The 23,773-nt window shown below is 36.1% G+C and overlaps 1 protein-coding gene and 1 pseudogene across 3 annotated transcripts in view; both read left to right on the forward strand.

Annotated features, from left to right (window-relative positions):
- The window catches only part of KCNIP4 (potassium voltage-gated channel interacting protein 4), a 1,176,826-nt gene that overhangs the window by 264,159 nt on the left and 888,894 nt on the right, over positions 1-23,773 (forward strand). Inside the window, exon 1 of one of the 3 annotated variants that reach the window (XM_043972813.1) lies at positions 12,708-13,169. The exons of the other annotated variants lie outside the window; for them this stretch is intronic. Coding sequence (XP_043828748.1) covers positions 13,082-13,169 — 88 coding nt within the window. The 5' untranslated portion in view covers positions 12,708-13,081. Of the gene's footprint in view, positions 1-12,707; positions 13,170-23,773 lie in introns of those variants that run through there. 3 annotated transcript variants of the gene reach the window in all.
- Positions 14,126-23,773, forward strand: part of LOC122730881 — a 143,063-nt pseudogene continuing 133,415 nt past the window's right edge.

Below are 23,773 nucleotides of genomic sequence, written 5' to 3' on the forward strand. Positions count from 1 at the left end.
TACCAGCCTTAGTGTGGACACCTGATTTGTTGTTATCCCTACCACAGTTCAAGGAACCCAAGCTTCAGAGATTTTCCAGTCTCGGCCTCTTCATTAGTGGGTATTACAGATCTGAGCTACAACACTCATCAAATTTCACATTTCTAAAACTGACCTCACTATTCTCCATCTTGCATTCACCTCTTCAACCTCATCCCCACAGACACAAATTCAAAACATCAACAACAAACAACAACAACAACAAAAACAAATACTGGGTGATCCTTTCCAAGACTTTCCTATTATACTAATGTTCTTCCACTTGAAATCGGTCTACACTTGAAATCTGGAAACAGAACTCTGATGCTTTGAATTATATATTTTACTCCACACAAAAGACAAAAATTTCACGTATGTGCATTCTGCTTTCAACTTAAAAATAATGTTTTAAAAGGTTATAATTTTTAAATAGGTTTAACAAGGTTTAAAAATGAATATTAACCAAATGCCTTTATGTCATAGGAAAATGGGAGGGAAATTAATTTTTAAAATGATCAAGAAAAAGGAAAACAAAGAATAAACCCCAGTTACATGTATATATAAATATGTACATATAGACACACATGCATAGCATGCTTTTTCTTGAAAACTCTGACCTTATAATAAAATGCGATTAAAAATCCATGTCATTATTAAGGCAATCTTTAAGCCATTAGGTGAGAATGGGCCCTTTGTGTGCTTTGGTGCTTGAACTATTATGGACAAGAGGTAAAAATGATCAAAATGATTATTTTAGCTCTATGGATTGCATTTGATATCATTGATAGTTCAATTTGATTGTGCGGTTTTATTGACTCTTAACATCGTTTTGAAATGGAAGGAAGGAGATGCATTACAGCGACCACATCCCATCTTCTCAGAGGGCCGCAAATGGTTTTCAGCAGTTGGTTGTCTTGGAATGTTCTTCACTGGAATAGATGTGGTTCTTTAACCGTTTTTTGAAATATTCATAGGTTATTAAATTGGGAAGATATTTGGCTTTTGGGATAATTGAACCTCTTAATCAAGCCTCTGTGTCATAGCCACTAGACCTTTCCTCCTGCCCTAAACTGAACATTCAACTTGGGTGTCTCCTTTCTGTTATTATGTGAGGTCCTATAGAGAAAGGTCTATTTTGTTTTGCCCTTTGTGTTTCCAAAATTTAGCATAGGGCTATGTACAAAGCGAGTCCTGATTACTTTTATTCATTTTTTCTGTTCTCCAAAAGTTTCTATTGCAGAGTTTTAGAGCTACACGAGATTTTAGGTTGATCTAGCCAAGTCTATTCAAGAAACATTAATTACTTTCAGTGTCCAAATTATACTGCTACAATTGAGTGAGATACAAAGTTTAAGTCAAACATAAACACTGGTCTCTTTGGGCCTATAGTGAATATGGGGGTGGTGACAACACACTTGGCATTTAACAGAATAGTACATAGTAAGTTTACTCAGGAGTTTCTAAATCAAGGGATATTTGAGGACTGAAAAAAAGTTATAGAATCTACATAATGTCTTACAAGTGACTTTAGACATGTAAGTCTGGAGATTGGGAGAAAGAGATATATGCTGGAAATATTGATTTTGGAGTCATTTGCACAGTGGTGATAGTTGAAGCCATTAAAATGAATGAAATCACTAAGGAAGAACATATATAGAGAGAAAAGAGACAGAAAACTTTAGGGAGAACATACATCTTTAGGATAAGGGAAGAAGGTGAATAATCAGCAAAGGAGACAGAGAAGGAATGATAGAAAGACTAGAGGAGACTATATATATGTGTGTGTGTGTGTGTATATAATTTATATTTACATATACTATATTTCTTCAGTTCCTGAAGGATGTCTTGAAATCTTAGTGTTATAAAATTGATATGTTCAAGAACCTAGAATTGGCAGGGACCTCTGAAGCCATCTAGTTGAGCCCCTTCATTTTTGTTTTTGTGGGCAGGTCAATGAAAGTTAAGTGACTTGCCCAGGGTCACACAGCTAGTAAGTGTCAAGTGTCTGAGGCTGGATTTGAATTCAGGTCCTCCTGAATCCAGGACCAGTGCTTGTGCCACCTAGCAGTCCCTGAGCCCTTTCATTTTTTGAGATGAGTAAATTGAGACCCAGAAAGGTTAAATGCTTTTCTCATGGTCACACAGGTACTTACCTTTGGACATTCTATTTTAAACAAAGTCTTCTCATTCCAGAGACAATGCCCTCTCGACTCTAGCAAGGGACCTAGAAGCCAATTAAAGTTCAACTGTGTTCTGAAAAATGAATCCTCTCTAAATCCCTGACAAGTGAGTTATTCAGTGACTGCTTACCAACCTCAGTAATGGGGAACACAAGGCAGTAACTCTTGTTTTCAGAATTCTAAATTAAAAGAAGGCAGTGTGGAACAAGAGTAGAGTTGGGCTGAGGACCAGGAAGCCTTGTGTTAAGGTTCATCTTATGACATGCACTAGTTGTATGAACCTGGACAGATGATTTATCCCCTCAGTGTTCTAAGCAATTATCTAAGACTATAAATTGCTGACCTATGTTGATGGAGAGATTTTCTTACCTGGGAGTTCTTTTTACTGATGAAATCAAATGTCCATGACCAATCCTTAGTTATTTGCTTGAAAGTTCTTACTTAAAATAAAATGAAATATTTTACTCTGAACTGTCAAGCCAACTGACCCATGTTGTGCCTCTAATGCCTTTTTCTTTTGTTTGTTTGTTTTTTGGTTTTGCTTTGTTTTTTCAGGGCAATGAGGGTTAAATGACTTGCCCATGGTCACACAGCTAGTGTCAAGTGTCTGAAGCCGGCTTTGAACTCGGGTCCTTCTGAATCCAGGGTTGGTGCTTTATCCACTGTGCCACATAGCTGCCCCCTAATTCCTTTTTTATATGATAAGCCTTTAGATATTTAAAGATGATGATAAAGTTTCCCACAGGAGCTGTTCAACAAGTTCTATTAAATGACTTTCCTGTTTCTCCAAATGCTTGTAGAGGTGGTACTCTAGGCAATTTCACCAACTCTTATGGTGGATAGTTTATGCCCTTTGAGAATTTCTTTGATGGAAACCAAAACATGTTGGTTTGTCCTATACTTCCATTAGTTTTATATATTGAATTGTTGGCCACCGTTAAAGATACTCAAAGACTTCATTTGAAACATAGGGAAGTCACATATTCTAAGAAATATTTATTTAACTCAATATACAAGTTAATTGCACCATTACCATTTCCATGTATTTCCTGGAATGGGTTTCATGGAATATGGACAAAACCACTTCTTGCATTCATTGTATATGGTACTATAGACTGTAGGTAACAATGTTCACAGGTAATTTTCACAGATAGCACAGAAAAAGCATTAGATTTAAAAGGAAAAGTTCTGGGATCAATTCTCAGTTCCATGGCTATGGCATGTCACTTAGCTTCTCTGAATATCAGAGTCCTTATCTGGAAAATGGGAATAATTGTACTTTTCTTATTGACTCCACAAGATTATGTCAAGAATAGCACTTGGTAAACCGTAAGGATCATGGCATCATATACTTAGAGCTAGAAGAGACCTTAGAGTTCATCTAATCTAACTCCCTCATTTTACAAATGTGGAACTTAGGCCAGAGAATTTATGACTTACCCAAGGTCATAAAGGTGGTAACAGAGCTAAAATTTGCCACTTATTCCTTTGATTCCAAATCCAACATGTGTTTTCAACTGTACTCTCGCTAAGTTATGTATATGATTACTATCAATATCTTCCATCCAATGGAATTCAGATAGAAATGTTCTTGGAATGTTGTTATTCTATGGCTGTTCCTTTATGTTCAAGGTTGCACAGGTTATTGCCCAGGTTCATCAAAGGACTTGAATTTATAGTTGAATAATAATATTGGGATTTAAGCTTATCTTCTGTAGTTATCTTATCAATGAAAGCATAAAAGCCTTTTTGGAACAACTCCAGTAGCAGAACAGAATACAGGTAACATAGGTACTTCATTCTGTTCCAATATGGCTTTGATTACTTCTGCCAGTTAATTATATTTTGAAAGCTGTTCATTTCATGTTATCTGGAGATCATGAGTATTCTGTAGAACTACATCTAATAAAAAACATTATTCTTAAGTTTTTTGGGGCAGTATTATATCTAGCTAATTATGGTCAAGGATTTTATCCATAATTGTTTTCTAGTCCCAACATATTTTATTTGTTGAATTTTCAATGATATTTTGGGGTCTATATTTATGATACAGAAATTCGTGTATTCTCTTTATGAAGGCTAATGTATTCTGGCTTCTTGATGGGATCTTTCTATCTATTCAGTAGGCACTAAATTTTTGTGACCTGCAATGATATGTGACAGTTTCTTCTGTTATTTTGAAATCTATATCAAGGAATAAGTCTTGGCTCCATGAGGATACTTTCCCCATACATTCTGGTGAAAGTGACCAGAAGATGAATCACTATCATAAGCTCTGTTTCCAGTAATAAATCTATAGGACTTTGACATTTGTTGAATGTCTCTTTGTTGACATATTCATTAGGTTAATTCATATAGATTTTATCCATAGAGGGGATTTTGTTGGCACAATTATATTTAATCTATTTCATAGGCTTTACCTGAAGGTAGACTAGTTTTGATTATGGTAAGTCCATTGTGGTGGAGTATCTATTGTTTCTGCTTCTTCTCCCTCTCTTTCCCCTTCTACTCCTCTTTCTCTTCCTCCTCTTCCTCTTCCTCCTTCTCTCCTTCTCATCTTTTCTGATGGGATTAATATCTATACTGCTAATATTCTTGTAAATATAATGTTCTACAGATTATTTATAGTAGCATACCACAATTGCTTCTTGTAGATGAATAATATCATTAGGGTGAAAGTCTATATTCTGTAGATTCACTGAAAACATCCTTAATACCACTCCAGAAGTAGACAGGACAATAGTATTGATACGTAACTTATCCTGTTCCCATATGATTTTTTTTTTTTTTTGGTGAGGCAATTGGGATTAAGTGACTTGCCCAAGGTCACACAGCTAGTAAGTGTCAAGTGTCTGATACCAGATTTGAACTCAGGTTCTCTGGAATCCAGGGCTGGTACTCTATCTACTGTGCCACCTAGCTGCCCCTCCCATATGATTTTAATTTCTTTTTTAGGGGGGGGGCAATAGGGGTTAAGTGACTTGCCCAGGGTCACACAGCTAGTAAGTGTCAAGTGTCTGAGGCCAGATTTGAACTCGGGTACTCCTGAATCCAGGGCCAGTGTTTTATGCACTGCACCACCTAGCTGCCCCTCTCCCATATGATTTTGATCACATTCTTTAGGTCTCTATATTTTGAAAGTTTTATCTTCCATATAGATTAGAAATTATTAATATTTGGCATGATGGTTCTATTTATTTATTTAGAATCAATGTTATACATGAGCAATTGTGGGCCAGCATTTCATCCTTGATAATGGCTCAATTCCAGTGAAGCTGACAGGAATAAGTTTAAGGATATTTTGGAACCTGTATTTGTGGGACAAGGATTCGTCACCTATCATTTCATGAAATATAGCAAGCTTCTGCTGCATAATCTTAGCTACCAGGTCTTTTTATTTTTAATTTACTTTTCTTTCTATTGTCAATGAACAATATTTATTTTCTTTTTCACTTGCACAAAACCTTCCAAACTGGAAAAAAAAAGTAGAAAAAACCCAACAACCTTGTAATAGATATGAATAATCAAACAAATGAATGCCTACACTGTATGGTTCTGTTCAAAAACATATATCTTATTAAGCATCTTGTTATATTCACTTCTCTGTCAGGGGGTTGGTAGCATGCTTCCCCATTGTTTCTCTAGAATGTAGTTGGTAATTGTATTTAAAAATTATTTCAAAATGTGAACAGTATTTACAATGTTGTTATTCTCTTGGTTCTGCTCACTTTACTTGAAAATTATTCGATTATATTCATATGCCACAATCTGTTTAGCCATTCCTCATTTTATAGATACTCCCTTAGTTTCCAGTTCTTTGGTTGGGTCTTATTGGGCATTTGGTAGTGTTACATTGTTATAGCCTGATGAAATATGTTCCATAGGTTCTACCACGTATTTGTATTATCTGCATTCATCACTAAGTCAAGGATTCTTAAGTCTACTCCTTCTCTAATTTAATTAAATTTAATTAATCTAATTTCTGGTGGCAATAACTTCTTCCTGAATTATGATCATAAACCCTTCCATTTACAAAAATAAGATAGCATGATTCAGCCATTTGTTTAAGGCTTCTTTGACAACATACTGTTGGCTGAATTCATGTGGATTTCACCCATGGAGGGGCTTTTGTTTTTATTCTTGAATCTCAGAGATTCTATAAGCTTCATTCAGAGTTAAAAGCACTTGGTTACATTCCACAAATCCCATGTTGTGTACCTATTATCAACCTTCATTACTGCTCAGTAAATTGATGTCTACTTGTTCCATATGTATTTCTGTAATTTTTCACCCAGCTTATCATGTTTTCTAAGAAAATGTATTGGTTCTCTTTTTCCTTTTTAAAGAGGAGGTATTAAGTTTTTTGCAGGTGCCTCTGGGTAAATGCCCTTGTGCTTTCTCAATCTTGTATGGGACTCTATCCTTCCTTCCTTCCTTCCTTCCTTCCTTCCTTCCTTCCTTCCTTCCTTCCTTCCTTCCTTCCTTCCTTCCTTCCTTCCTTCTTTTGTAATTGCTTCTATTATTTCATTCTCATAATATTGACAGAGTGTAGATTGAAATGGTGTTCAAGAAGGTTGCTAAGTTGCTATCCTATTATTCTTATATATTTGATGTCTATGAACCATGCTAGTATTCAAAAGGTGGGTAGAATAACTTTTTTGTAGTCAAATAAAAATAAGAGGACGCAATTTTATGCTCTGTAGGGACAATGGAAATATTATTTTTACAACTCCAATAGAATACAAGACCTCATAGATGATGACCTCATTCTGCTTCACATGATTTTGATCTCTATTAGATTTATCACATAGCTACTATTTATTTAATATGTTATCACTATTATTACCATAGCATCTTGGATTCCATTCTATGCAGAATTGGGAGTTGTTTTGTTTTTGTCCTTTCTTACACAAAATTGGCAATTTTTTTCAGGAATTGTCTAGAATGACTACTAATTTGTCAGCTAATGCAGACCTAGGCACTCAGAAGGTGCAGGATTTGACTTCTGGTATCAATAGATTATGATTTTGAGTTTTTGTCTGTTTATTTTTTGGTTAAAAAGCTGTTATCGTTAGGGGCTGGCTGAAATTGAAACAAATATTAATAGCACATTAAAAAGCTCTTTGTTCATTGAAATAGGAAAAGATGATGTTATGGAATGATAATGGACTAAGCAGTCAGTGTGGCTTCCCTCTTCACTGGACACTGGTTATTCTGATATTTTATCAAGACCCATTTTCAAAACCTGTGACTTTGCCGCAAGGCTCTGTTCTGTTTCTCTTCTCAGCCCCATGGTGAGCTATTTTTATTCTGCACATGTTTAATTTTGCAACTTGTGACAATTTGAAAAGTATAACAATGTCTTTTCACCATAAGATGCACAGGATAGAACAGGTCTAATTCAGGGCTTGGGGAGGTATGATAGCCTTTGGTACAAAGGTAAGTTAGCACGGACAGGCTTATTGAGAAACTTGATTTTTTTTTTTCTCCAGTGGAGGAATGACAACCTTCTTCTTTTGATAAATGAAGAGTATTTATTTTTTTCCAGGGATCAAATCCCTTTACATTTGTGGGTATTCCAGGGAGCCATGGAGGTGACCCAAATACATTAAGATCTATATTACTGTGACTGGGCTTTCTCTGAGGCAGCCAGGAAGAGAGAGCATTTCCTCTGATAGGCAATTAAGGTAAATGCATCTTTATATTAGCCAACACTTTGAAATCCCTTTGAAAGGTACTTAACAAGAAACATCAGAGACTAGTTTGTTATGATCTCTCAGAAAAGGGCCTCTATTTCTGGCACAGGCATGGTGGCTCCTGTGATTGAGTGACATATTAAACCAATTTATTTTAATTAAAAAATGTGGTGTCATGGAGTCTTTGAATTCTAGAACTGGAGAGGAGAGTCTTTAAGTCCATTCAGATTCAAAGTATATCTTTACAGATAAACTAAAGGAATCCTTTCATTTTGATAGTTGAGGAAGCCAAAGCTCAGAAAGGCAAAATGACTTGACCAAGGTAATGCAGTCAGTTAGCAGATCAAGGGCTCTTAGCAAGAAATTAGAATCTAGCTCTAGCTAGCTAGATTAAAGGCTAGAAGCTAGAGAACCTGCTCTTTCTAATTTAATTTGTTAATTTTCTACCTGCCTGAAGATGACACTCCCTTACAGGATGCATATTTGTTCTGTTTCTTACTAATGCACTCATCATCATGCATGATTGAATATATATATATATATATATATATATATATATATATTCAATGTTTATTTATTTATTTGCAGGGCAATGAGGGTTAAATGACTTGACCAGGGTCACACAGCTAGTAAGTGTCAAGTGTCTGAGGCCAGATTTGAACTCAGGTCCTCCTGAATCCAGGGCCAGTGCCTATACCGTGCCACCTAGCTGCCGCATGCATGATTGAATATTACAGCTTTCTGTGTCAGTGTCTTTACTACCAAACTGTAAGTTTCACCAAAGCAAGTCCTATAATTCATCTAAACTTTGTACTTCATCCCTGCACAATGAATATTCTGTACACAACAGGTACTTAATAGATGTCTGTACAAACATCTGTTTCTTGATGATATAATACAGAGATTGATGAATACTTCCATGAAAGAACGTCCTTACTTCTTCAGATCTGCCTCAATATTTCCCTTTGATCCTTCTTTCTCTTAGAAATAACTGTTTTTCCTCAACTCTCCAGAACTCTTTAAGATAGAAGGGTGTTTCATTAAAAAAAAAAGGCAACTCTTAGGCTATATCGATCCAGATGAGTAGAAAATGTAGTGAAAAGCTGTTGAACCAGAGAATATTTCCATTGTGTGTGAAGAATACATTGTGAGGTTTGGGAATTAACCTACCTTAGTATGTATGTATTCTAAGTTCCTGGTAACATTACACATATTTTCCTCAAGCACATTCCAGTGGGGGAGATTTGAGAAGGAAGAGCAAGGAGGGTAAATATGAAGTGTAGACAAAGCCCCAAAGCAGGATTGGGAGGTAATAGAAATATTATTAAAATAGTATTCAACAGTCACCACTGCTAATTCTTAAACCAGGTCATCTCACTGTGGAAACAAGAATTGATTGCTTTTACTGGTAAAAGGCCAATAATTCTACCTGCCTGTGTCTCATGAAAAAACAGTTATGGGGGGGGGGAGGCTGAAGGCAAGAATGAGAGAGAGAAGAATGACAGCTCTTGATCCTCAAATTGACATTGTAAATAGCAGAAATATCTGTACTTCTATTTTAAAAGGATCAATCAGAAAAATCTAGGAATGTAATGTTATTAGTTTATTCTTTTCCAAATGCTCTGGTTATTGTATTCATGTCATAGACATTATTTTATGTTGTCTCACATTCTGCAGGTGTGCTTTGCTTTAAACCAACCACTTACATGAAATACAGGAAGGGAGGGAGGCTTTAAGGTTTGCAGAACATATTACAAATATTATCGCAGTTTTTCTTCACAACCTTGGGAGGTTGGTGCTATTATTATCCCCAATTTACAGATAAGGAAATTGGGGTATGGAGAGGTAAAATGATTTGCCCAGTCATAGAACCAATAAGCATCTGAGACTGGATTTGAATTTAGGTCTTCCTGCAAGTCTAGCACTCCATTCACTATGCTACCTAGCTGCCTAGATATAACTCTATTTTTCTATCCGTCCATCCGTCCATCCATCCATCCATCTATCCTTTCACAATTCAGTCACTTCATTCTTATTCAACACTAACTAGAGAGAGCATTGTGCTAGGATCCAAAGAGGTCCAAAGTGCTCCTAAAACAAGGTCCCAGCCTTCATGAAGTTTACGGTTTAATCAGAGCATAAGATACAAAAGAGCCACTATACTCATGTGGTTAGTACATGGTACTAGTACTGTCAGCATATGACGTTGATCACAGAATGCATGGAACTTTCACTGTTTTCCCCTTCTTTATTATTGCCTTTTTTATTAAATATTTTCTGGCTATAATACCTATCTTTAAATTTCCTTTGTAACAAAGAAAACAAGTTAAATAAAATCAATAGATAAAGCAATTATTTGACAGTGTTTGTTTTATTTTATTCCCATAGTTTACTAGGGATAAAATAGTTTACCTTTACTGAGAAAAGAAATGTTACATTTTTGTTCACTAAAACTAATCTGAGTTCAGCTGCCCTTTAGTGTTCTTTTCACTTATATTCTACCTTCTTTTTGTTTGTCTTAAGAGAAACAGCCTGAAAAGAGAACTGACTTGGGGTCAAGAGACCTGAATTTGAATCCTGGATCTGAAACTAACTTTTATGAGGGAGAAAGACAATTACTGTCTAAAGCAAGATTTCAAGAATAAGGTGGCATTTTAGTAGAGCTTTAAAGGCAGGGAGGTAATTCAACAAGTGAAGGGGGATGGGGAGAGAGGACATTCCAAACACTGATAATTATTTTCTATTTTGTAATTCACCGATATAAAACTTTTTCTGGAGTTTTTGAATTTTGGGAACTACAGCTTTCTGGGTTTCAGAACCTGTCAAAATATAATTTAGAAGAGTTCCTTAAGATTTGTAGCAGCCATACATGCTGCTCCAGATGTTTCCCTTATTTCCAGTTTTAAGTCTATGTCAAGATGTTAAATGTAAGCTCTTTGAGAGCAGGGCTTGTCTCATTTTTGTCTTTATAATGGAAAACTTAGCATAATGGCTGCCACAAAGTGGTCTCTTCCTAAATGCTTGCGGATTTCTCTTGAAGAACTAACCTTCCATAATAGTGCATGCTGGCAGCTTTTTGGTCCCCCCCCCCTCTCTCTCTCTCTGCCTTTCTGTGTGTGTGTCTCCATTTCTGTCTTTGTTTCTCTATGTCTGTGTGTGTCTCTCTCTCTCTGTATATATGTTTATTATATATGTGTGTGTGTGTGTGTGTGTTTGTGTTGATATATACTTGTTTGTGGCTTTGTTTTCATCAACTTGTATAAATATCACCGTGAATATTCTCTCCAGTCGTGCACATTAGCAAATGTTCTGCAATTTACAGTCTTCAAACTGCTGGGAACGCTGAAAGGATAAATGCCTTGACAACATTCTATCCAGTAAATGTATCTGCCCAAATGCCTAGATCATTGATTCATCCCTGGAAGTTTTTAGGCCTCCAGGAAGCCTCCTGTGGCCCCACTAGGTGAAAGAGTATGTGACTTTTGTACCCAAGGTTCTGCATCACAAACATACTTCCTCATTCTAGGGTCAATACCAAGGCTGTGGGAAGTTACAGGAACTGTGCAGATATTGCAAGGTGTTAACCTTGAGTATTTGCACAGCTTTTTGATTCCCAAGAAATGATCTCCCTACTATTCATTGGGAGAAGGAAAAAAGCAATCAAACTTTATTTTTTTTTTAAAGAAAATTTGCTGCAGGAAATGTTTTGATTTAGTTAGTTACAAGTACCAGATCCACATAACCCATATCTGAACAGACAGGCCTTTTTTTTTTTTTTAAATACATACATCAACAATCCCAAAAGTAAAATTGGGATACATCTGAAGCCCAGAAACTGCCAAAGGCATGGAGAAATCTCAGAAAGCAAACTGTACCTTCTGAGATAAAAAGTGAGAGGAATATAAATGTAGGTCTGGCTTTCAGAGACACCCATTCCTGTAGTACTTTCACTTTGAAATAGTGTTTCATGAAGATCTCAAAGAACTTTACAGGTGCCATTCCCATTAACCTAAGATGAGTTTTCTGGTGGGCAGGTGTTAACTTAACATCCTTTATAAATACGGAGGAACTGAGGCTGTGGTAAAGGCATTTCTCTTGGGGTAGGACAGGCACTTATCATTACACCTGGCACATAGTAGGCACTTAATAAAGGCTAGTTTGCTTTCTTGATGGAAGACAGATAGAAAGCTCCATTAGAGGCAGAAGATGAGGCCAGCATTTTGATTTTCATTTCGTTATACTGCATGGGGTCGAAGACTCCTAATAGCCGACTGACAGCCTTATTTCCCTAAATCTAGACAAAGTCATTCTCAGTGGCACAGCTATTGAAGAGTAATCACAACTGGGGAAATCTCACTTTGTTTCTGATAATAGCACACTTTCCACCAAATGGTGCCACCCAGCTGTTTATATTTATCTCTAACCAGATAGGAAATGGTCCGTTTTTATTTTTAATCCTTCCTTCGGTTTCTTCTGTACAAGTTCTGGCTTCTAGGACAAGCCCTTTCCCTGTTTCAGCTTCATAGATACCACTAGCACCGTGTCAGAGATTGCTCAGATGTCTGACCTTGAGCTGCAGCTTTTCCTAGTTCCTCTTTCTTTCTTCTTCTTTTAAAATCTTTATTTGCAGACCCTGTGTTTATTCTTTAACATGCCTGGCCACTGTTCACCGGGGTCATTTTTTTTTTCCCTGCCTGGTGAGATTGGTCTGACACCCAGTGACCTGTCAGCTGTCTCCCCACCTGCTTTCCTGCTGATTCATTGATGAGGAAAGAGTTGGCATGCAGGCCCCGCCTCCTTCTCAATGGTCGGTGAGGCTGCTGGAGCTAGTGGGGAGGATTCTGTGGATGGGAGCCTCCTCGGCTGTGTCCTAGCTACTTTACTACAAGTGTGCACCGGCTGGCAGCTTGGCTGCTGGCTCTGAAGACCATAGTGACCACACTGAGCAATCTCCCTCTCTCTTCATGTTGTTATTGCTGTCTCTCTAGCCGGCTTCTCTAGCTTTATAAGGAACCTCCTTTTCAGGCAGCACAGCTTAAAGCCAAAGGAGTTGTAAGGCAGCCTGTGATATAAACTGAGACACAAGTTTCCCCTCAGAGACTGGTTTTTTTTCTTTTTTTCCTCCTTTTTTTTTTTTAATTGGCAAAGACTTCTGGCTCTCCTCAGAGGAATACCTTGTTGCTTAAGATGAGTGGCTGTAGGAAACGGTGTAAACGTGAAATATTGAAATTTGCCCAGTACCTTCTCAGGCTATTAACAGGTTCTCTTCATACAGGTAATGACTGCTTTTCTTTCTAGAAGAAGACTGAGTCTGGTAATGAAGTTATAGCTGAACAGAGAGGCTCGTTTGGGTCTTGTGATTTTTAAGAGGGTTTTTAAATAAAATCCCTCTTAAAACATCTGGGCTTCTGGAAATCTGTGTACTACAGATCCTGGCTGTGTTTGGGGCTGTAGAAGTTGATTTTATATGTGTGGCTTCTGTGTTTTTGTAGAGACACTTTGTTGCTATAAATGAGAATCCCTCTAAGGGAGCAGAGGGTCTGCAGAGTATTAAAGAGTAAAAAGGCATGGTTTATGCAAAGGGTTTATTGCCTTCTGCTGTTGCTGCATTTATGTTCTACCTGGCACAGGGATGACCTGCCTGTAGGTATTTGGAAATGCTCTGGAGGAATCAGATGGTTACAGTGCATAGACTGTGTCTATAAAGTGTTGGCTTTTGTAATTTGGCTATTAGAGGGTTAAAAGAGTTCTTTTGGGTTCTTTGAGTACTTACCAAAATGAGTCTGTGAAAAGAAATCAGCACTGAAGAAGTTGTAACAAGCTTGAGTTTTTTTTTTTTTTCGGGGGTGGGAGGTGGGGGAGGGAAATTATTTTTTTAATGTAAAAAAATTTAAAGTGAATAAAATAGAAATTATTTTAAATCTGTTCATTGATAGAAAGAAATATCCTTTAAATGTTCCACATGATTGAGATAAACCCCAGTGAGAACCCTAGCCAGTGTAATTCAGTTTTAGTAACACTTGGGACAAAATTGCTTTTTCACTAATTGGTTTATTAATATGTGACACTGCTGAAGTCAGTCATGAAAACCAATACATTAAATTGTTTTATTGAAAAGATTCATCTCAATAGTCTTTATTGTCAGTGAATAAAGTCTTGATAGCTAACAGGGCTGAATTACCTTTATTTTATTGGGGCTACAAGCAGGCAATGGAAAACAATTCCACCAAAATGACGGTGAATGGCAATGAAAATGTACCTGTAAGTTTTTACATAGGTACTAAGAGTATCCCATCATACTTCACAGAGTTCTTTTAGATTTGATATCTGACTTTGAACAACTTTCAGCAATCTTAAATATCTCCAATTAAATATGAATATTTCCATTAGGAATACAAAGTCTGGCAATATAACTTTGTCACAAATGCACCATTTCCTTGGGATATTTAATTGTCTGTAGAGCAATATTTCTGTTAATTCTTATTTTGCAATGTTAGATACATGTTGTTTTGTGTTGCTATGGGAATTAAGTAATATTCTATTAAAAAACTCTCTTTATTGGTAACCATATCCTGTATTTTCCTATTATACAAAGTAGTTTAAGATTGTATTTCCTGTTGGGTTAAATGGGAAAGAGCCTCCAAATTAGTGTGTGTTTGTATTTGTGTGTGTGTGTGTGTGTGTGTGTGTGTGTGTGTGCACTATGTTTCTACATAACTCTCAGCTCAAAAAGGATTCTGTCAAATTGTGAGGGATTACACTACAAACCTTCTGGCTTTTTATAAAATGCACTGGAGGTACTCTACAAATTTCATGCCTGTATCTATTATGTTAAATGCATAGAAAGCTGGGCTCAGTGTGCTGTTTTAGAGGACTTACTAATCAATACATATTTCTAAAATCACTGTGAAGGTCTCTGCTTTCTTCAAAATCATGGTGGGAGGGAGGCATCCAAGATCTTGCTCTTGAACTTGAAGAGGCAGAAATGAAGGAAGAATGTAAAAAAGTTGCAAAGGTTATTTATCATCTGTAGAATGCCTTCACAACTTACTGTTTAAAAAAATAAATGTTCAAAGAAAACTATGCTTGTAAATGCTCTGAAATCCAGCTTAACTCTTTACAACTGCTCACTATGCTATTTGGAAAGGCCAGCTTATACATTTTACTATCTGCTGCAATAATAAACACACTTCATATTGCAGTATCTAATGTAAAATTCATTAGGGCACTCTCAAGTCCCTTGGCTAGTAATTAATGAAGAAGTGGGAGGCATAGAAGAATTAGTTAAAAAATTTTGCTTCACTGGTGCATGTTAAAGTGGTTACTAATTGTATTATGAACCATCAGCATATGCTTATGCAATTATTGTAAATAAAGAAAAATGAATATGACTTAGAGGGGCTTTTTTGGGGGGGGGATATATTTGCCATTGCACAAACTCTTCTGTCTACAGTATTTCAGTTATGGTTAGCTTGAGAAGTCTGTTGTTGCATATCCCATTTGGGGACAAGTTTTCTTCTGAGACGTACTTCATTACTGACAACTGCCTGTACTTTGGATATCAAGGGGCCTATGGAATACTCTTAATTGAGTCTCAACACTTGAAAATCACATGCATACACACACACACAATTAGAGAAACATTCCCTTGACTTTAGTTCTTTTTAGGTAAAGTATTTGGGGACTTGATTTTTCCTTTGATGTATCTTATTAGTGGTTATCATGAGCTTTTGGAAGTGAACTGATTTTCAGGAGTTCTTTATGCTAAATAGTTGCAAACTCTTAACCTTCTTAGATATATGATCTATGAAATTATTTATCTAAATACACTTTTATTTAGTTGAACGAACACCACACAAATTAACTGAAACAATTTAGAAATTTAAACCAGACTGGACATAGTCATTTTCATGGGAACTTGATCTACATTTTTGTCACGGCAAATCCATTCTCCAAGAGCTGAACTTAAAAGCATAGTCTATTTCCCCTTTCTGTAACGAGAGACTATGCAAGCGCAGAGATGCTCTCTTAGCTATAATCATTCACAGAAAACCACAGTGAAAACATTACAGATGCACAGATGTCCAAGTTCTGGGTATCATTCTCAGTTCTCATTAACTTGAGAATACTAAGTTCTGTCCAAGTACACATTCATTCAACTTTGCCTCTGCTTAGAAAGGCAAGGTAGTTCAAGCCTTAAAGGCATGTGCCATAAGAACCATCGTCCTTCAATTTTGCTCCACGCAGTTTTGTGTCATCCTGTTGACCTTGCATACCCATCAAAGTGAGGATTACCCAACTAGCAGAATTACACTAGGGATATTGCCCTACCTTATGTGCACATTTAACTTACATAGGATATCCTTTAATATGATTGATGGGCCTATTAAAAAAATCTGAAGGAAATTCAATTTCTTCATATGAATGGTTAAAAAGCACTTATCAAGCTCTTACTATATGCCAAGCATTATGTTAAATTCTGGGCACACAAAGAAAAAATAAAAGGAATCAAGATAAACCCTGTCCTCAAGGAGGAAGACAACATAAATTTGGAATTTTTGTTCTGGGGAGATAGAAACTAATATTAGATTTGTTGGAAAAATCCCTGGATAAAAGCAGGGGTGGTCTGTAGAAAACTGGGAAAAGCTTTTTCTTCCAGGATTCAAACCTCATTTTTTTCTGTACCCCGGTGTAATGACAGCACCATTGGGTACAATCACGTACTCTTGCCAAGTTTGGATTAGAATATGAGAGTTAGCAAGGACTTTAGAGGACATGTAGTCTAACTTTTTCATTCTACATTTGTGCACATGAAGACCAGTGGAAATGGAATGGTTTGCCTAAGATCATGCTGCTGGTTAGTCGCTTAGCTGCTGCTGTAATTTAGAACTCAGGGGCTAGTTTGGTGCTTGTTACCTTTGTTTTATTTCTGTTCGGGAAGCTGTAGCTACAATTTAGTCCTCTGCATATCATTATTCATTCTCTAATACCTTCAGATTTTACAAAAAATTGAGGAGCTTAGGCACATATGGAAAATCTGCCACTATCATTTGTCATGTCAAGGATTTGCCTAAAGACTTCAGAACTTGGGCTGACTGACAAGCAACAGTTGAAAAGGTAACCCACATACAACTCTAAATGGGGGAAATGAGTCAAATGGCCATATTGACACTTACCAATATCAATCAAGACCAATAACCGGGTTTTCCTTTTCAAATTATTGACAAGGGTCATATAATTAGGCCTCAAGCTATACAGTAGCTAAACGCATAAATTAATAACATAGCAAGAAGATTCAGAATTATTACTATTTTTATTTTATTTTATTATCACTATTTTTGCTACATAAATTTACTTACAGTAGCATCTTTCTATATAAAAAGAGAGATAATTACAAAATGAGCAAGGATTCTATTTTATGAGAAATATGATTCAGTAGTCACATAGGTCATAATAAAATAAGGCAACCTTCATATATGAGAATGCCTCTACCAATTAAGGTGTGTGCTGTGAGATGTTTTGCCAACAGGAAAGATGGATGGCCCTGTAACCATTCATTCAGACTTGCATCTGCCTCTGCTTTCAATCAATGGGAGGTGCCTGTGGGACAGTGGGATGGGGTCCAAAGTAAAGTCTCTATCAAAATTAACCAAAATGTATGAGGATAAAAGCTTTAGCTATGGCCTTATTGGATTAGATTGGCATATCCTTTAATTGACTAAACAAAATGCACTGCACATTTTTGGTTTGGTTTGGTTTTAAATCAAATATCTAAAAATACCAAGTAGTATGTTTTAAATTATAAAATTCGACAAACTTTATGAAGGGACCCATAATATGTAAGAATGATTATCTTAGATGCTAGCATACATAACTTTGTCTTTGAAATGTAGATGTGTAAAATATTCTGTATTGAAGGACATAGGATTATAATACTTTGAGTTGAAAGTGAAACTTATAGATCTAGTTCAATCCCTTTGTTTTGCAGATGAGCAAAGTGAGAATAAGAAAAGTTAAATGCCTTGTCCAAGGTAACAAAACTAATAAATAGCAGAAATGGAATTTTAACACAGAAATTCTGACTCTAATCTAGTGCTCATACCAACATACCATAGCCATTGTTCCCCTTATTTTTTTTTTTAAATTGTGAATAGACATGCTCCATGAGCAACATACTGGTTGTATAACATGGTTATATAAAATTTTCTGTAAAATAAAACTTACAAAGGAAGTTAGTTTTAAATATTTAATTATAAATATAAATACACACATACATACACATATATAAATGTATACATGCAATACATATATATGTATATATACACACATGTATGGATATATGTATATATGTATATAATTATGCTGCATGATAATTGGGTTTAATGATAAGCGGTACATATAAATCACTGTATTGATGATTTCTTTTATGCAGCCAATCGAAATGTATGTTAGTCTTTTCTGCTTATTTCAGTCATACTTCACTCTGTCATAAGCATCAATGTTGTCTGCTTTCTTTGACACCAAGAGCATTTCTTGATAATCTTGACACATTAATGGAAAAGCATCCTGTATTTATGTTCCCAAAGTTGGCGTTCTTCTGCCTTCTATCCTTACAAAAGGTTGAGATTTCCTTTCATCCAACCATGTACTTCCTTCTGATTCTCTCCTCTTCTTTCTCAGGAACAACTGAGCAGTTACCCCCAAGCCCTTGAACTGCTTTTTTGCTGTCCATTGTATTGGAAGGTTTGAAGAAGTAGTATGGGAGTAAAAAGCATGACTGCCATGTGACATGAGGGAAGATGAAAGCAGGGATTGGTCACTTAAGGAAGAAGGCACAGTTAGTATGGAATTGCAATGTCATGATATCAGTGAATTTAGGGCATAAGGATGACAATCTGGGGCAAAGAAAAGATCAGGTACAGCATAAGATTTCTCTTTTGCCCTCATCCATGTTTTCTCTTTCAACCAAGCCCTCAAGTCCATTGCTGAACATAGGATGATTTCAGGTGCTAGGAGAATATTTGCTAAAAAATAAAATAATGCAAAAACAACCAAACCCTTTTTATGTCTGCTATCAGAACCCAGATCTTTAACTCCAAGTCCAGTTTCTATGACATTCTCTTCTTATTTAAAGATAGAAAACTAAGGTCCAGAGAGTTGAAATGATTTGCTCAAAGTATCACCAATTTTTCATGGCAGGACCCACTATTCACCCTCTCATGTTTCAGGGTCATTGGCCTTCAACCATACTATGTCTAGTGTGTGCAAACAACTTAGCAGGAACTAAAGTGTACTCTTACAAGGTCACTCAGTAATAGGAATGAATGCAAACTTTTCTCCATCACCTATATTCTTACCACCCACAACCTTTCTTTTTCCATCATGACTTCCCCTTTCACATTAACATGGTGTGATTTTCATGTTTTTCATAAGTAGAGAACATGATTAGCTCCATTTTACTATGTTTTAATATTCCCAGCTTTCTGTCTACCATCTCCTGCCTCATCTCTCCAGTGCCAGGAAAATGTTCTATCTCCACAAGCAAAAACATTTTCTTCCTTCACAGTTCAGTTCTGACACCTCCTTTTCCATGAAACCTTTTTGATGAACCTAGCAGAGTGTTATTTTTCTCTCCAATTCTTCCTAGAATACTTTTTCTCCCCTTGGATATCTCCTTTGCCTTTAACTAAACTCTACCATGTGATATACATATCAATGCAGGTATGATATTCTCATCATCCCCCAGTAAATTTAAGCTCCCTAGAGCAGGAATTCCATATTTCCAGCACAATAGGCACCCAAAAAATGTTTGCTGAATTGATATGTTAAACTTAAGAAGAATGGAGAGTAAAAGAGAGATAGGAGAGATAATATATATACAATAAATATTGGAGAAGATGTTGGAAAGCTGGAACACTAATATATTGTTGTTGGAGTTGTGAACTGACCCAACCATTCTGGAGAGCAATTTGGAACTATGCCCACACAGCTATAAAACTGTGGATATCCTTTGAGCCAGCAGTCCCACTGTTAGGTTTATATCCCAAAGAGATCATAAAAAAGGGAAAAGGACCCACCTGTACAAAAATATAGCAGTTCTTTTTGTGGTTGGCAAAGTATTGGAAATTGAGGGGGTGCCCATCAATTGGGGAATGGCTAAACAAGTTTGTGCTATAAAAATGATGAAAAAGGCAGATTTCACAAAAAACCTGGAAAGACTTTGATGAACTGATGCTGAGTGAAGTGAGCAGAACCAGGATAACATCGTATATAGTAACAGTGACATCACATGATGATCAGCTATGATAGAATTAGCTCTTCTTAGCAATACAATGATCCAAGACAATTCCAAAACACTTCAGATGGAAAATGCTCTCCACATCCAGGAAAAACAAAACCAAAAACCAAAAAAAGCATGGAATCTGAATGCAGATCGAAGCATACTATTTTCACTTTTTAACTGTTTTTTTTTGTTTCTTTTTTTCTTGTGGGTTTTCCCATTTGTTATGATTCTTCTTTCACAACATGACATGTAGAAATATGTTTAATATGATTGTACCATATAACCTATATCAGAGTGCTTGATGTTTTTGGGAGAGGGGAGGGAACAGAGAGAGGGAGAAAATTTGAAACTCAAAATCTTACAAAAATTAATGTTGAAAGCTATCATTATATAACATTTAACATACATAAAATATTAAGAAAAAACACAGAAGTACAAAATTAACAAAAATATATGCATATGCACATATATACATACACGTGTGTTATGTGTGTCTGTGATTACACATACATATAAAAGTTCATGGACTCCGGGTTAGGAGCCCCTGTTCTAAAAATATCCCCCTTGAAGGGATGAATGCTGGAGAAATGCTGAGAGGGAAAAGTAGTAATGAGCAAAGAAAGTAATAGAAAATAGTGATGTTCTTATTGAGTGGAGAAAGTCTTGCTAAGGACCCAGGAAAACATTTGCTGCCAGGTAGTTGGTTTCTACCAACCTATAAAAATTACTGATACCTATCTGAGCTCCACAGCTGAAGAAAGAATGTCCATTTAGCATAGTATTAGGGGGATTTTGACTTTTAGGGTCCCCTTGAATTTCTACCTGTTACATTTGTTGAACTTTACCTCACTAATCCAGTCCACATTAACCTTTTCTTTCTTTGAATGCCTATAAAACACATCTGAGTTGGTTAGTTCAGCACTGCCCTAAATTATTTTCTACTTGTTTAATTCAATTTCATAAACCTTTTCTCAGGGTCAACTATGAGAACAGTGTTGTCATCCTTCTTATTATTTAACTTCCACAGCATATAACTCTGTTCTAAACCCAAAACAGGCTCCAGATAGATATGATTGATTAATTTCATATTTTTTTATTGTATTGTTGGATTGCATTTTTTAGAGGGTGGGAGTAAAGGCAAGGGGCAATTTTCATTTGATTGTATTTGAATATGGTCATTTCTATATGTTACATGTTTAGAGATGAAAGGAAGCTTAGAAGTCATCTAGTCTAGTGTCCTAATTTTTATATTTGTAGAAACTGAGGATCAGATAAGTTAAATAATTTGACCAGGATACTGCAGCTTATAAATGAAACAAATAAGATTTGATTCCAGGTCCACTAACAGAAAAATCCAGTAATCTTTCTATTATAACATTTTTTTCTCCACTTAATAAGAATCCACTGACTTTAGACACTCATAATTTTAAAAACCTATGGATAAATGGACAAAAAATTAAGGGAAGTCAATATGTCCAATGAATCTTGTTCCAGTTCTGTAACAGCATATGGAAACTTGTTACGTGGATTTCATTCAAGGGATGGTCCTCATTTGATTCCAGGATTTCTTACTCATCAACTCCATTCCCCCTCAAACCTCCACCCACCACCATCACTAGGTATAAATGCTTTTTCTAATTATATCTTTGGTTTAAAAGAAACTTACAACTTTATTAAGGAAAGGCCCAGCCAATGACATGATTAATCAATCTTATATTTTCCATATCCAAATATAAATTACCATTTAAAGATGTACTCATTTATGTTAACTAGAAAAATCATTTCATCACTTTTTGTTCCCTAAATTGAAAATTGGGGGGCATTAGGCTATAAAGAACTACCAGGCCTAAAACTTATAAAACTTGTTCCTTTATAGCCTGTCATAATTGTTATCAGGTAAGAACTGCCAGCCATATTACAGCTTAATTTTTAAAGACAAGGTAGCATATGGTATTTTCACAGGCATCTCATTGTATGGATAGGTCTTCTTTGAGTATGTGTAGGGCACGTAACCATCAGAACCCAAAGATTTTATTTCTATTTAGAGATTGCATAGATCACTGTTGGGAAATTTGAATTTTTTTTTTTTTTGGTTACATGCCCAGCAGTTGGCGATGTAGTCTCCCTTGGGATGGTTTAGTAGACACAGCATAAAACTGATCTTTAAAATACTAAAAGCTTTTTATAGAACTGGCTTCATAGCCCTTTACAGCCCTTCAACTTCCTAACCATGTTATAAGCCCCTGAGCCAAACAGTCAATCTATATTATCATTATAATAGAAACATACATATTGTAACACCTCATAAAAAGAGAAATGTGAAGTAGTGAGAAACTTCATTTCCTATTCCCTAACTCTAGTGACCTTGCCAAATAGAAATCCTCCCATTGCAGAGATGGAAATTCTAAGTTTGGAGGGATTGTGATTTTCCCAAGGTCATACAAAAGGTTCAAGGACTGGAAATAGAAAATAAGATAACTCCGGACAAAGTGATGAAAGACTAGACTGGGGAAGTGAGATTAAAGCACACTTAAGATGATCACTTCTATTATCTATGTAGAAACATACAGCCTATCTTAATTGATGAGACTTTTCCCTTTTTTGTGCATTTGTTAACTGTTCTTCACCTTCAAAGACTTTATTTTGTTTTCATAGGTACTCTCATCAGTACTGAAGACTACAAATTCTCTTGCCTTTAGCAACTTCTTTCATGAGCTGTTGTGGCCAACAGAATTCATCACCTGGTAGCCCATTTAGTGATGATAATGATCTATTAGGATAGTGAAAGGAAATGATTAATTGCCTAGCTTTTCCATTCATAGTACCTACTTTGTAAAAATGTACAAAAACACATTATCTATCTTATAAGTAGACTTCCCAGAAACCTCGAACATCTGGAACCTCACTAAACACAGAATGTCTACTGACAAAAATAGCAGAGATGAGCCAAAGATGTAAAGATGATGTTCCACACACTCTGATTACTCAGAAGGAAAGGGTGGGGTCTGGTTGGCTAGGCTAATAAATAGCCGGCCAATCTCAATGAAGCAGATAGCAAGGATCAGGAATACAGTAAAGTGAAGAGCACAGGGTTGAGGATGACTGTGGAGATGGAAAGTGAGGGCAGAATTATGAGTTGGGATTGCAAGTATTAGTAAGGGCTACTAGCAGATAACCTTTCAGTGGAGACCAAATGACTAAGGAATATTAAGAAAAATAGTCCTGTAACCTGACTAGTCTACTTACCCAAACCTAAATAGCCTGGAAGGGAAGCTCTGTGCCCTACTAAACACACATTACTCATGGAACAGCTTTATAGTGGGAGTAGGGGAGGGAGGAATAATGGTAATAGTCAAAAGGAGAGAGGAAATTTTTTTCAAGTACACTTATTTAACTCCATATGCCCCATGTTCCGAGCATTAACAGCTATTACAGTAATGTAAAACTCAAATAGAAATGTATTCGTGCAAGTTTGTGAGAAATAATTATTAATAATTGATATCTTGGGGGACCATTCAATCATCTCTCCTTTCTTAGTCCTTATTCTCCCCTGCCCCCACACCAAAGGCAAGTTCTTCTTGAAAGTAAGATTCATC

The sequence above is a fragment of the Dromiciops gliroides genome, chromosome 6 (genome assembly GCF_019393635.1).
Source record: "Dromiciops gliroides isolate mDroGli1 chromosome 6, mDroGli1.pri, whole genome shotgun sequence".
In the NCBI taxonomy this organism is placed as follows: Eukaryota; Metazoa; Chordata; class Mammalia; order Microbiotheria; family Microbiotheriidae; genus Dromiciops; species Dromiciops gliroides.